General features: G+C 38.1%; 1 protein-coding gene and 1 long non-coding RNA gene across 2 annotated transcripts; one reads left to right on the top strand and one right to left on the bottom strand.

Annotated features, from left to right (window-relative positions):
* Positions 1–62: 62 nt before the first annotated feature.
* LOC144650304 (uncharacterized) lies at positions 63–2,361 on the top strand. The gene is made up of 2 exons (XR_013570091.1): positions 63–525; positions 1,603–2,361. It is a non-coding gene; the product is annotated as an uncharacterized LOC144650304 (long non-coding RNA).
* Positions 2,362–7,309: 4,948 nt separating this feature from the next.
* LOC144647919 (lactadherin-like) lies at positions 7,310–14,858 on the bottom strand. Its single transcript, XM_078507595.1, has 7 exons — positions 14,555–14,858; positions 13,316–13,448; positions 12,457–12,782; positions 11,797–11,929; positions 10,908–11,248; positions 8,904–9,042; positions 7,310–7,396 (listed from the first exon to the last, which is right to left on the bottom strand). The coding sequence occupies exons 1-7, from the start codon at positions 14,795–14,797 to the stop codon at positions 7,383–7,385; spliced, it is 1,329 nt and encodes a 442-aa protein (XP_078363721.1). The 5' UTR covers positions 14,798–14,858; the 3' UTR covers positions 7,310–7,382.
* Between the last annotated feature and the right edge of the window lie 554 nt (positions 14,859–15,412).

A 15,412-nucleotide genomic window follows, 5' to 3' on the forward strand; every position in this document is an offset into this window, starting at 1 on the left:
ACAGGCACGAAAAATTAATTGCTTGACAGAAAAATCTACTTGCCCCAGATAGTCAGAGGGTACTTTTTTAGCCCTGTGGCTATGAGCATTGCTTTCTGGAAGGTTGCACATGACTCGTACAATTCTTTAAGCCTTTCAAAGTTTTCCAACTTAAAGCAGTGACTAAATCAAATATTTTTGCCAATTTTTTTTCTACAAGAGAAGTAGGATTAGTTTTTGATCGTGAAAAAAATAAGTTCAAAATGGGCCTGTCTGCGATGACTCGAGGATTATATAATTAAAAGTAAATAATACATACATGTATTATATATTTACATGTACAACAAGTTTTTTGAGGTCAATTTCAGTGAGAAGTTATCATTTATTTTGGTAAATCTGTTGTCTTTCTAAAACTTGCTGTTAGGATTTCCATACTTTTTGCCAGGATGCAAGTTAAGAATTTTACAGGTTTTTGATATGTATAAATTTTGTTTTCAGTGCAGGGAAAACAGTCAAGGGGTGCAGTTAGTGAAATTGGTGATGCAGGTAATCATTACATAAGTGTCAGCTTATACCTTTCTTTAGCTAGATATTAAAGAAGCTCCATGACACATTAGTGCATGAAACTTGTTTTTCAAGTGTAAAACTTTTGGGTGTGAAAAATGGTATGCGTTTTAACCCCTTGGTAAGTTTACATTGTATATTTCCCTAAAATCCTCGTTCAATTGAGGAATTTAATATACATGTACACAATTTATATGTAACAGCACATGTACATAAAATGTTTTTATTGTTCAAGTAAAATGTTTTCGTTGTTCATACAATGCACCCCTCCCCCACCGTGGAGGAGGGGTATGAGGGCAAAGAACCAACAAGATCTGCTACCTGACCCGACAAAATACCGGAATACTTGTAATGATTTTGTGGGAGAAATGCAAATTGACCTGTTGTGTTTGAATTCCTTTTGTTAATACCTTAATTAAACCTTAATAGCTAATAAGCTCAAGCCCTAACTTAACATAAATTGTCTTGTTGTGGTACCAGGCAAATGTAGAAATAGAACTTAAACTCAGCTGAAATTTTACGTGAACACAAAGACTTAGTAAAATTTTAGAGCTGTTTAGGCCAGAAAAGCCAGCTGGGCTTGTTGATGAACCGGCTAAGTGTTTTCTTAGCTACATCCCTGATAAAAGTTTTAGGGAGAATATGTAAGCTTTCCTGGACTTAATCACAGTACTTTCAACAGCACCTGTCAGAGATAAATAATTATAAGAGTCTCAAAAGACACATCATTTTGTAGGGAACTCTTGAATTAAGCCGGTGTTTCACACCCCAAAACATTCATCAAAGCCTCGCCATGTGCCGGGTCTTTTTGATAGCACTATTAGTGTCTTCAGTAGGTAAAAAAAGGTTTTGCTGACACACTCACTCTGAAAGGACTTTTTGGTTCTAAACATACATGTATCCCCCAACACATTCCCTGGCCCATGCAAAAATTGGAAAAATAACTCTCTTTTTTATGTATCTGTATAATGTTCTGAATAAATTCAATTAAAATTATAAATATTCATTTGATGTCAATGATCATCAACAAAATGGTATCTGTTATTTTCCCTTTTTCAGGGTTAACACGAGTAGCAGAATTTCCACAGAGAGTTGCAGACACAGAGAGAGAGAGATAAATGAACAATCAGAATATATTATTTCTTCATTGCATGTACAACTAATACTTATGTACTCTGTGTGAAATACAATTTATGTGGTCAGGTGTAATTTTAAAGTTAATGAAATAGAGCCAGATAAGGCTCATCCATGTACGTATTTCTTAAGGGATCTCTGACAACACAATATAAAAATCATCCGGCTACCCAAACATTTGTGGGAGGTTTGGTGACCTAATGGTTATTGTGCTGGACTCCGGATCGAGCGGTCCGGGTTCGAGACCTGGCCCGGGCACTACGTTGCGTTCTTAGGCAAGACACTTTACTCTCATAGTTCTTCTCTTCACCCAGGTGTATAAATGGGTACCGGCTTATTTACTGCTGGGGGAGGGGGGGGTTAACCCTGCGATGGACTAGCATCCCATCCAGGGGGAGTAGAAATACTCCTAGCCGCTTAATAATGCTGCAGAAACCTGGTTACGCTCCAGCCTGATGAGCCACTTGGCTCAACAGCAGGCTTTACCTACCCAAACATTTAATTCCCAGTGCCCACACTGTGAAGAACAGTAATCATGATAATGAGATACACAGTTCATCAATCTCTAAATTAATCTCACATGTTGCAATACAATAATAACTGATAAAATATATGTTGTTCATAGGCAAATTTTTACTTCACCAAAACCGAACTCAGTCATTAAATAATAAAACATTAAACACAGCTGTTTTGTTTTGTGGGTGTGTCTCACAGATTAGTTATTTGTTGTTATTTATAGTATCGGGAAATAATACTGTCACTGTTCCAATAGGGCCCCCGTTTGGGGGGGGGGGGGGGTGGGACAAGCTACATGCAAAACTTTCCAGTTGTATGCTATGTACAGCTATAACATACCAGTTATGGTGGGTGTATGGATATTTTCTAGAGCAACGCTTTCTTTGTTCTAGTTTCTCTTTGAGAGTTTATATATCTTTGGGAGGTTATGCACAAACTGCTAGATGATCATCCTCTTTTGATTGATCAACTATTTTTACTTTTATTTGGTGCTGTTGTTCATGGTGAAAAACAATACATAATATATATAAAGAAAATAACACGAATAAAAAATCATTCTAAAAAAAATGTAAAGGGCATATAACCGGGGAGCTCCGCTTTTAGGCTTGCCTAAATCTATATATTAAACTTAACATGTCGAGATTTTAACAGTTTTAAACAATTTACGATAGTAATTAATATCTAAGAATCTTAGTTTGATACTGGAAGTAATCAAGTGTTTCAAAGCTTACCATTCAGGGGAGCTCGACCCCTCAGACGGGGCTTTCTTGGACTTTCTTAGACCGAGGGACCCCCCCCCCCCCCACACCACCACCATCTATCTATTGGTATACGTCACGTGGGATGACTACGTCACATCACGTGTAATTACATCACAATGTCAAAACAGCCGCCATATTGGATCCGCCATCTTGGATCTCAAAAAATTTCCTAAACGCAAGAAAACCACCCAAAATTACTTAAAACTACTTAAAATCAATAAAACTGTGCTTACGAACCGTAATAGGGTGAAAAAATTTACATTAAAGTTAATTTTCATTAATAGAAACACGAAAATTAAAAATTTGGGAAAACATGCCTGTCAAAATGCCGTTGCCATGGTGATGTCAAGTTCCTGACACAACAATCTATCCTACTAAAATATTCTCGGATAAATTTTAGATAAACTCGCAAAGTTTGGCAGCGTTTGGCTGAACCCTGAAAAAGTTATAAGCGTTCAAAGTCAGTGCGGGCGTGAAAAGCCCCCACCCCCCTGGGTCTCAATAGGGCTAAGACCTGTGACCAGTATAATCAGTGCAAACATAGTATTTTTAACTCACAATTTTAAGGACTAGGAAAATTTCGTCCTAAAATACAAAAAACGGCAATATTTAAACCAATTTAGAACTTGCGCGAAGCAATTTAGAACTTCAGCCTCGTTTTCATGCTGAGCCACACAGGGCACATTTAAACACCCCCATAGAAACCGTCTGCACGGGTTACAAAAGTGCCAACAACATTTTTCGGGTCCCTTAGGCCCTCCACAACACTTTTACACTGGTCGGAAAAAATCTTCACGAAATTCCCACGGAACTTTTTTAAGCGACATTTGCTCCTGGACTAGGTGGCTAGCAACCCAATCTAACGCCACTAGATCCACCCATGTCTAGGATATTACAATTAATTTTTTCAAGCCTTAAACCGCCGCATTTTTTCTTTTGTCAGTAAAAAAGGACTGCGTGGGATGCTAGTTTTAGGGAACCTGGAAATCGCGTGACTTTTTCTTCAATTTGCCTTATGGGTAATAAATTTTTTTTGATAAAGGCCTGCACAAAATAGCGACGGACAGCCCCTGAAAAATCTAGTTGACCGCTTACGAAAGGGAACATTGCAGAACAACTTTTATGAATTTATCCAAATGAGCTCAAAACGTTTAGTTTTAAATTTCAAGGAAAATAAAAAAAAAAATCGGGTGGAGCCACGGATAAACTTGAAACAAGAATCGAAAAGAGGCTGCATGCAATACTCTCACAGTGCCTCTCTCCACCCAGGTGTATAAATGGGTACCGGCGAATTTACTGCTGGGGGGGGTAACCCTGCGGTTGACTAGTATCCCTTCCAGGGGGAGTAGCAACACTCCTAGTCGCTTAATGCTACGGAAACCGGGATAAGCTCCGGCTGTATGGGCCACTTGGCTCGGACACAGACTGAAAACGGCAGCTCGATTTTGCGATTCAAAACTCCGGTTCCAAACTCGAATGTTGAGAGGATTATCGTCTGGCTTCACGTGGCAGATACGTACGAATTTTGCCGAATTTTGCTTGTTTTCGCTACACTAACACACGGTTTGTTTTAACGTTTCGCCATTCGCTTATTCAACACCCCTCGGACTTCTGTAATACCAAAAAAGAGGTACGAAATTTCAAGTACTGAAGAAGTTAAAAAATTCTACTGGCAACCCGGTTTTCATTGTCATGCAAATTAGGGTTGTTTGTGAAACTCCCACGTGCCTGCCGCTTGAGGATGGCCAGATATGCAGTTGAACCTTCAAAGGAGATCGAAAAACGTTTTAGATATTGGGAGTTCGAGTTAGCAAGGGTACTAAATTATTAGGGAAAAAACACCTGGAGGATCGGAGAAAGTTCGAGTTTAGCAGGAGGTTCGAGTTATCTGTAATGAAATCGACAATATTATATTAAGTTTTGAGTCCAGTCTCCACTGCAACTCCGATCCAAGAATCAAAGACTAAAGCGAATGAAACAAACACAAATTTTAAGTTCCTCACAATTGGAGGGATTTTAATGTGTTTTGACAGTACTTTGCTGTAATCTACGAGCAGGCTTTCTGTAGGAAAAAGGCTAACTTTATCGAGCTAGGCGAGAAGGTGAGACAACTTTGATGCTCAGTTTATTCAGCCTTGCTTCTAGTTATTTTTAACATCAGGTCACGTTTGGCAGCATTTTGCATGCTTAGTCTGCATTTTATACCGTAGTCCGTGTTTTATACCCAGTCCGTTGTCCGTAGTCCGTAGTCCGCAGTCCGTGTTTTATACTGACCGACTAAACTGGTCAGCGGATGTTAAAACCAAGATGGCTGACAGTAGAAGATCGATATGTTGCTGTAAAAGTTGCTGTAAAATGGACTATCTCGACGTGATAATTTTCGTTCAGATAAAAGCGGATTGCAAGGTGATTTCTTCGTTCACTGCGAGATAAATGTACTAGTGATTTAACAAAATTCTCGTCTTTTTGGTACTGAAGTTGGTTCGAATTGTTAAGATGGCAACATGACGAAATCCGCCGAGTAGCACTTGTTTCGCCCCTTGTCAACAACCGAAGGAGTAGAGAACGGCCAAATATTTTTACATATTCTCAGAGCGGAAGGATGGAGCTTGCCGCTGATATGCAGTTTAACTTGTGAGTACGAGCCACTTTTGATATTTTACTACATAAAGTTAAGAGAAATTTGAGCTGGCCTTTAACATCCAAAATAGCCAAACTTTAGATCCTCGTCTCTTTCTTGATAAGCAAAGTTTTTCAATGCGGTTCATCCAGTTTAAAAGGCCAAGGCTTGATGTTCACAAGTATCGGTATTTAAGCGATGTAGCTGCAATATTTGTATTAGAGCGAATGGTTGGACTTTACCAAATTTCACAATCCGGCCAATGGCCATCGAGGCCACCAGAAGGTGTAAAAGGTTTTCCTCCAGATTTCATAAAGAAAGCAATTTTTCTCCAGTCTAATTCCATATTTGTTACTTACTTATAATAAGAAATTACTGGAGGGATTTTGAGCGAATTCTATTTACTGAGCCAAATTAAGTTTGTGGATCTAAAGGAGACATTCTCTTAAAATTGTTTTATAACGTTCATGTGACAAGTCACGTTTTTTCCACGAGATCGCAAGTGATCACCCACAGCGGAAAGTAATCCCTTGAGAAATTAAAACAGTCCCTTAAGAAATTAAAAAAGTCCCATGAGAGTTTACAAATATGTGGTTCCAAATTTTGTCCACATAACCCCTATTCTACGTTTTTAGCTTGTAAACAAGCAAAAACGTCGAAATAATGTTTTAAAGTATTCGTACCATTTGCCGTGTATTTTCAATTCCATCTGGCCTCTTGGATTTTTTTAGATTTATGACATCTTATTGCATTGACGAACTAGAACAATCTAAATTGAAAAAAAAATCTAGTATAAAACGAAAGCGTTTAGTTAAGTCCTTGCTAAGTTAAAAAAATAATGTTTTATTTTTTTGTTTTATTGTCGATAAAGCCTGGTTCTCATATGATCGTCCCGATCGTCTCTGTCGCTTCAAAAAGTTTGCTTGCTCCAATCACCTCAGACTTTGCAAACGACAGAAGAGACAGAGACAATCGGGGCGATCATATGAGAACCAGCCTTAAGTGAGTAGAGCAGTATTTTTTTCTTCTTGAAATAAAGAGTAAAAAGAGCTGTTGTCGGTATGGAGCGTTGTATTTCAGTTTTGGAGCATAATGTGTCAACTCCTAGAATAATAGAATAAAATAGATAGAATTTGTTGGTCGATCTTTGACTATGAGCATTATTGAGCAAACTGTCACCCATGACTACCTATCTTCCAAATTTCCTATGGACGAGGCATAAGAAACTCGCATAAAAATGTAGAAAATAGAAAATCAAAGCATGATAATTGGGATTTACGTGAAAATAAAGGTAGTTAAATCTGGTGTAAAGTTGATTGTTCAACTTTACACATCAATTAAAAATTGGTAAAGATGGTTAAACAGATCTTTACGATACCTTGTGTAAATGTGATTTAAAGTTGGTGTAAAGAGGTTTCATTACCCTGCCTTAACGCTTGAGTGTAAAGCTGGCATAAAGGTCAGCTTTAATTAAGAAATGTTAAGTTAGCGTAAAGCTGATTTAATTGAAGTCCAAATTTACGCCAGCTTTACTTGAGCTTTACAACACGGTATATATATTTTTTAATCACATCACAGTGTCAAACAGAAAATAAAACCACAAAACATCATTTGATGAGAACCATTCTTTTTAATGTTCCAGGTCGTTTAATTTATTTTGTGATTTACCCTACACCTTTGTGATTTCCCTACACCTCTATCAGCTATTTTTCATGATATTTTTATCCGTAAGTTGCTCGCATATTTGCCTATTCATCGCAACAGCCAGGCAGAGCATATGTCTGTCGCACCAGATGTGAACTCTCGAGTTACATGTCAAGGCCTGAAAAGAAAGAAAACAGAAAAAACAGCCCTGTCGCGATTTGAGATCGTCGTACAACAAAACGTACATAACAATTATGACATTTCAGATGTTAATTAGTGTTAGATAATAATTTTAATAGCTATTTCACCCCAAATACAGCCGTGACATTACGGATATATAAACATTCCCAGGGAGGTCTTTTGGTATAAAAACGAGAGGAAGCCTCTCTCTTCGCCTACGCCGTATTTGCTCCAAAGACGAATTATTCGAGCGCCGATCAAAAGAGCTACCGACTTACCTAATAAAACGAGGATACAAAAGCCGTTTCGTCACCAGTAAAATTTCAAGAGCTAAACTAATTCCCAGAGAAGACACTTTAAAAGAAACGTTCATGAAATCAAGAAACCTAACAGAGTCACATTTATCATCACCTATAACCCAGCCTTGCCTAACATCAACAAAATGTTGAAAATGAAGCGGCTCATTCTCCATTCAACAGAACGCTTACACAAAATCAACAAAGAATCACCTGTTGTAGCTTAACGGCGATCACCTAACCTTCGTGACCAATTAGTTTGCTAAAAACTCAAGAAGCCAGCACCTCCAAACACAAATGACTCACCAGCCCCTTCCCTCAGACGATCCTGTTTCGTGGTGGTTTTGCGTTGTTCTTAAGACGTTTTGAATTTGTCGATGCCACAGTTAATGTCAAATACAAACTTAACAGGTTGCGGACCTCTTCTAGTACCGTTTTAGGGAAAGTCGTTTCGCTGAAATTCCTACACCATATTATCCCGCCAAGCACGATCCTGATAAAACGATTTGTGCCTTGACAGACCAATTTAATGCCGCACTAGCGATACGTTCGGCACCGTGCCTAAAATGTGTGTGTGTGTGTGTGTGGGGGGGGGGGGCTGAGCCCCCCAGCCCCGGCCCCCTCTTGCTCAACCGCCTATTGACGTTCATGCAAATTCATACCCCACCGTTGAAGACAAGGGGTGAGGGGCTGGGTAGATCCCCAACCGAACTTGTTTTGCATTGCGCGTGTAGAAAGCCTTTAAACGCACAGTCCTTTTTTGTTTGGAGCTGATTTGGCCATTTTAAGTTTCAGGATTTTTTTTCTGTTCTGATCACCTCACTTGTCAAAAATGGCCGTGATTTGAAAGTCTTGAAGAAATTTTCAGTGGTACAAACCGCTGCAGAAAGCTTATCTGTATGACGTCTAGTTCCCAAAATATGACTGTCGGAAACCTTCCTTAGCGACCTAACCAGTAGTTAAGAGTCGCCACCGCCCCTTAATAGAATGTTAATAGGATGTAATAATTAATCAAATTGTTAAAAACATAGCGTATATTATCACATTCTTATGTAAGTCCAATTAAGTCCTGGTCGTACAGAAACTCAAAAAATAGGTTAAACTACACTAACTGAGTTTTTTGAAACATCCCATAGAAAAGTTGTAATATCACCGTTTAGCTGAAACATATTGATTGAATGAAGCAATAAAGTGAAGGTAATAACTCACCCGATGCACTGCCATACACCTCCACTCTGAGACAGTTCATCCATTTTCGCGCAATTGGATTAAAGCGAATGTATCTTGCAGATAATGGCTTCAACTTGTGCTTGTCAACTCTGACGTCCGCGCCTTTCCTGTGAAATTTCTGTTTAAATGTACGTTATAAAAATAATAATTAACATTTATATAGCTCAAACTTCTATATAAATATTCAGTTGCGCTTTACAACAAGAATTGAAATAAAATTAACTTAAGAAATATATTTACAATCTTAAAAACTATGTACATTATAAAACTTAAAAACAAATTTGATGGCAAAAAATGATCATGATTGGCAATCTATTTAAACTCCGATTCTTGTTTTTTCCATAAAATATCCATTAACAAAACCCTTAAATGGAATCAAATGACAGGCGTTTCTGACACCCCCCCCCCCCCCTCCCTCCCCCCACCCTTCAGAAACCCTTTTTAGTTTGCTTCATACTTTTTTAAAAAACCTATCCAGATCTGGGGGGAGTGCCCGCGCTGACTTTGAACGCTTATTCATTTTTCAAAATTCGACCAAACGCTGCAAAACTTTGCGGGTTTGTCTAAAATTTATTTGGGAATAATTTGGTAGTGTAGGTTGTTGTGTCAGGAATTTGACGTCACCATGACGACGAAATTTTGACAGGCATGTTTTCCCAAATTTGGATTTTCTTATTTCTATTGAGTGTTATTGTTTAAAATGACAAGCTTGTTTCAAAAGAATAACACGGCTGCAAAGCCAAATGAGTGAACATTGGCCTCAGTTTGAACTCAACCCACATATGAGGCTGGGTCCCACAACCGTACCCGGGCCACATTGTTAAAAGGTGACAGCTCTCATCACTGCACAATCCCTGCACCGTACCCTGCTAAAAAGGAGTCGCTGTTTTCCCTTGGCTATTAAGTCTTGGCCAGTATTTTCGTCACTGAAAAGTTTTTTTTTTGTGATTGTTCCAAATGGCATTTTGAACAAATTTATGGATTTCAAGAAACGCTGCGAAGATTAAGCTAACCCTTATCACCCGTGTAGCTTTTGACAGTTCTTTTATCCCTGACTAGTGAACTCGATCAGTTTAGCGAGTTGGTCAGCCGCTGGAACGGTAGAAACTCGCTCTCTCTTTCCTTTCCATTACTCCAGCTGCGCAACTATTTCGGATCTCCCCGATGGGATAAGGGGGAGGGGGTGGTGTTAGTTTTGTCCTTTATGACATTCTATTTTTAATGGGTGGGATAAATGTTATTTAGTTTTAAGTCCTACGTTTTATAAATGAGCCTCTGGCTCGGACATTGAGGGAGACCTCGTCCCACGTATGGGCATTAAAATTGTATTGATTCATTGTTTGAAAGCCTCTACTATTTGCCATAACTTCCATGTTGTGTAAAAACCTTAGATCACTAAGAGTGAGAAATATTAACGAAGACATAATTGCTCCTGCTCGCTTTCTCCGTGTTTCTTTAGCTCACAAAGTTTCTAACAGTGTGAACTGAACAACGCGTTGTTCGATTTGCCGCCTTTTGGAAATGAAATGTCCATATCATTTTTCAACATGAAAAAATATGAAGTAAAGAAGTGCTCTTACAAGTTTCTACGATAAAAATATTTCAACAAAACCGAAAATGTTGACGTTTATTTCATGAATACACGCTTTAAACTCAAGAAAAGGTGATATCATCCCTCCCCCCCCGTCGAGTTTTCTTACGACTCCCCTCCCCCTCCCTCTCCCTTATAGCCTGTACAAACGCTCTCTCGCTTGCTCGTACGCTGACACAATGACCAATTTCTTTCAGCTTCATCGGTTTGCGAATTTTGCTAACCTATGGTGCTCCGCTATCAAAATGATATTTGCTTCTTGGGGTGCCAAGTTCGACGAGAAAATTAGCTTTATACAACCGTACCAGGATGCAATATCGTCCATATTTAACTAGAACATAAATCAGATAAATTTGACATCGTTCTCATGTCGGAATGATAAAAAATCTCACCACGTCGTTGCCATATTCATCCTTGTAAGTTGTCCAGGTCCTTCCATCCCGCGAGAAAAACAGCCTAAATTCCGTGACCCATGAACCACCCGAATAACTTCCCTCAGTAGCAACACCACACACTTTAAATAGCTTTCCAAAATCAATTTGGAGCCAATCATCGTTTCTATCGCGTTCTAACGCACACCAATTTTCGTCAAAGTTGAGCCGACCTTTAGATGGTAGATACTGCACACAGTTGCTACAGCGGTACCCCCAGTATGAAGAAGCTTTCATCTGCTTGTCTGGGATGATATTTCGACTGGCAACACCAACAGCATTGCTGAAGCATGTAGATGTGTCTAATTGAATGAAAAAACTTCAACTTGATACGTCTCACACGTAAAAAAAACATGATACGCGGCTTCTGATTGGACGTATTATTCTTCTCACACGTGAAAAAAGCGGCACGCGCCATTTGATTGGTTTATGTCGGTTTGCGAACGAAATTTTTTTTTTAGGCTTTTCAGTGGGTAAATCTCATTTCGTATATAATTATTATCTTTTACAATGTGAAGATATCATTCTTCTCAGCGAGAGAAATTTTGGTAATTCACTCTACTTTATATAGTAATAAATTCCCACCATGTCTACCCAACACACAAAGCCAAATGGACCAAGATGCACTAAGATATGGGAGAATGTTCGGTGAGGAGGATGGAGCAAAATGTCCTATCAAGGGTACCACGACCTAAACCTTACTGGAACTGGCTGAATAAACAAACAAACTGCTTCTAAATACAGAAATGCACGAGGTCTGTGATGAGGTCACGCCGGTAAGTTAAGGTATTTTGCTTCTTGTGCGTTTTTTCCTAGTGAGAACAACTAATAACTTTAAGATAATACTCACCCTTGCCATACACCTCCACTCTGAGACAATTCCATTTATACCTTCTTTTTGGATAGAAGCGAACATATCTTGCATACCTTGGCTTTATCATATGCCGGTCAGCGGTGTTTCTCCCTCCGTTCCTGTGAAATTCCTGTAAAAAGTGCACATAAACACCAAATCTTTACGTTGTGATAAAAATTCTTAACATGTATACATCATTAAATTAAGCTGATCGTAAAGAAATTATGTTGCACAGCAGTTTCTAATTGTGTTTTTACAATTAACTTCCACGTAAGGAGTTTGGGTGGCTAACGCAGAGGGCAGAGTGCTTATAAACATTAATAAAGGGCATGGGGCAATCATATATGATGTAGGGTGTGCAAGTATTATATTTTCAAATCTGACTTTCGAAACCATTTCTTCTTTCATTTTATTAAACGCTCTCAAATGTAATAAGCAACAACGAAATAGTATTCTATAAGAAAAAACACTTTTTGAGTTCATTTGGCCTCAGGAAAAATTATCTTCAAACTCTTTCGGAATACAGACTCAGAAAACACGAAAACAGACAGGAAAAGAATTTACAGGTTATAAAGGCGGGTTTTTGTTATTTGTATATTTGTTTCTTTTTCTTCTATAAACTTTCTTGCCCTTTCTAAAAATTATAATAAATCTCACCAATTCTCTGCCATTTTCATCCTTATAAGTTGTCCAGTATTTTCCATCCTGCGAATAAGACAGCTTAAATGCCATGACCCACTCGTCGTAGTACTTCGTTCCTTGAGTACCAACACCACACACTTCAAAAATCTGTCCAAGGTCGACCTGAAGCCATTCGTCGGTCCTGCTGGGGGTCTTCGTACACCATGAGCCGGCTTTATTGAGTCGACCATTAGCGGGTTTGTATCCGGAGTAATAAGTAGATGCTGTCATCTGTTTGTCAGGGATCTTGCTCGAACTGGCAACGCCCACAGCATGACTGAAGCAAGTAGAGATTCTGGTGTCTATATGATAGCATTAGGTTAAAACATGGTCAAAATGGTTAACCTTGAATGTCGAAAAAAATGATGGTCAGCATTCTTAATTAGTCAAACAGAGGAGCATAGAAACAAAAAAGTGTGTGGCCAAACCGACTTTGATGTATTTTTATTTGTTTTTAAAAAAGACTCGTTTCTATAGGCTACAGTAGGGTCTGCGTTTCAGCATTTGCGTCAACTTGCGTGCACATTTGAATCAAAATAAAAGTACTTCGCTACAAGTATACTCAAGTGCACCCAAGTCTTGGACTAAAAGAATCGCAAGTAGACAAAAGATTCGCGTTAAATATAAATGGACTCAAATAGTTTGCGAGTAAGTGACTGACAAGAAAAATGCAAAAAATAACTCAAAAGAAAATAGCAAGGAAAATCTGCAGATTAAACGTTTCTTCTTATACGTCGCATACAATTTCAAAGTAGAAAACCTTAAACAAACTTTAAAAACTACCAAATTGTATAAGAGGAATAAACAGCTAGATAAAGCGAAGATAATATCTTACCCGTGCCATATACTTCCACTCTAAGGCAATTCCATTTATACCTCTTAGTTGGATGAAAGCGAATGTATCTTGCATAAATAGGTTCTAACTTGTGCTGGTCAGCTGTGTTTTTCTCGCCTTTCCTGAGAAACGACTGTAAAAGTGCCCACAGAAATCAAGAGATCTTTTCATTGGTGTAAAAAATTAGTATCAAATTAGTATCAGCGTCAAACTGTTAGACTGTTTATAGAGAAAGCTAGTTGTACAGTTTTCATGTTTTGTTTAGTAGATATCATGAATGTACGTTTAAGCTCTACGTCTACACAACTAATACGTTAGGAAAATTGGTGAGAAAAGATTGGGAGAGAGAACTAAACAGAGGGCTTAAATCGTTTGAAAATTTGCTGAGAATAAACTGCTTAATAGAATAGCTTTGTTGAGCCAAATACTGTTGTACTCCACTCGAAAGCTAATTCATTGTGTGTTTTTTTTTTCAAATGCAATATTCATGGATAGCCATATTAATGGTTAAATGGGCAATGACAAAAAAAAAAATGGAGAGGGAGGGTTTACACGCGGGGTCTTATCATGGCCCCAGCGTAATATTGTGTCGTTAGCAAAAAGGGTATCGAGTTGGAAGAGTTTAAACCAGATTTTTACGATACAGTAAAAACCCGCGAGTAAGAAACTATTTTTAGGAAACTGTTAGGCTAAGATTTGCCAGTTAGACACCCGCTTTATAAGAACCTCTTTCGCCTAAAATTTGGAAATAGGTTCTTATTTTTCAAAATCGATTAAAACATGTTTTAAGGAAATAAGATACATGTAAGTCGACATTCTGGATCTTCTTTGGAGACACCTAGGAGTCTTATCATTCCAGTTGCAATGCAAATTCAAATGTTGAAAATCAAAAAATATTATTATTATTAATACAATCACAAAAATAGCAATAAAATGATATGCAAATTTCATATAAGGAAAAGGCTGAATTCCACTAAAAACTATATAAACAAGAAAGTAAATTTTTCTTAAAAAATAAGAACCTATTAAGAATCTAAATACCCTAAATTTGTGTTAACTACCATTTATGTAAGATCCTGTTTAGGATATCGTTGAAATATTCAGGTTCTTACTCGCGGATTTTTACTGTATTCTTAAGGTTAGTCGTATTGAACCTTTACCAAAATATATATTCCAATATTTAACTCCACCGTGAACAACGGAAAGTTGTCATTGTGTTATTGTCAAAATTAAACTCACCATTCCGTCCTTATAGAATGTCCAGTATTTTCCATCTTGCGAGTAAGAAAGCTTAAATTCAATGACCCACTCGTTGTAGCGTTTCGCTCCCTGAGTAGCAACACCACACAATTCAAAAATCTGTCCAAGGTCAACCTGAAGCCATTCGTCGGTCCTGCTAGGGGTCCTCGTACACCATGAGCTGCCTCTATTGAGTCGTCCATAAGCGGGTTTGAATCCAGAATAATAGGTAGATGCTGTCATCTGCTTATCAGGGATCTTACTCGAGCTGGCAACGCCCACAGCATGACTGAAGCAGTTAGGGGTTGCTATGTGTAATAAATATACACTATCTCAGAAAGTACTTAAAATTGTTTTCCCTTGAATGTCGAAGGCATTTGGTTTAGTTTTGCATTATTGATAGACTAGAAGACTCATTTGAAACGAATGAAAGCGAGGTTAAACATTTCAGTCCGTACTTGTATAACTGAATGATGATAAAAGCAGCCCATAATGCACGACAGAGAGCTTTAAATTCCGTAGCGGTATCTGAAAAGCCTGGTAACTTCGTAATATTTTAACAGCAAATAGGAAAGGTAAGCGGTCGAACAAGTCTTGTTTATTATCTACTTGCAGTTATTTTTGTATGTGTATTGTCAAGAAATCACATGGGATAAATCACAGCATGACTGAAACGGTTAGGGGATGCTGTGTGTAATTTCCCTTGAATGTTGACAGTAATTTGTATTATGTTTGGTTTTGCATTATTGGTAAACTAGAAGACTCCTTTAAAACTACTGAAGGCGATTTTTTTTTTTCATCAGCAGAGGAAATGTGTGTCTTGTACACTATATTAGCTTAATTATATGCGCTTAGTTG

The sequence above is a fragment of the Oculina patagonica genome, chromosome 4, assembly GCF_052425735.1.
Source record: "Oculina patagonica isolate OP01 chromosome 4, crgOcupat, whole genome shotgun sequence".
NCBI lineage: Eukaryota > Metazoa > Cnidaria > Anthozoa > Scleractinia > Oculinidae > Oculina > Oculina patagonica.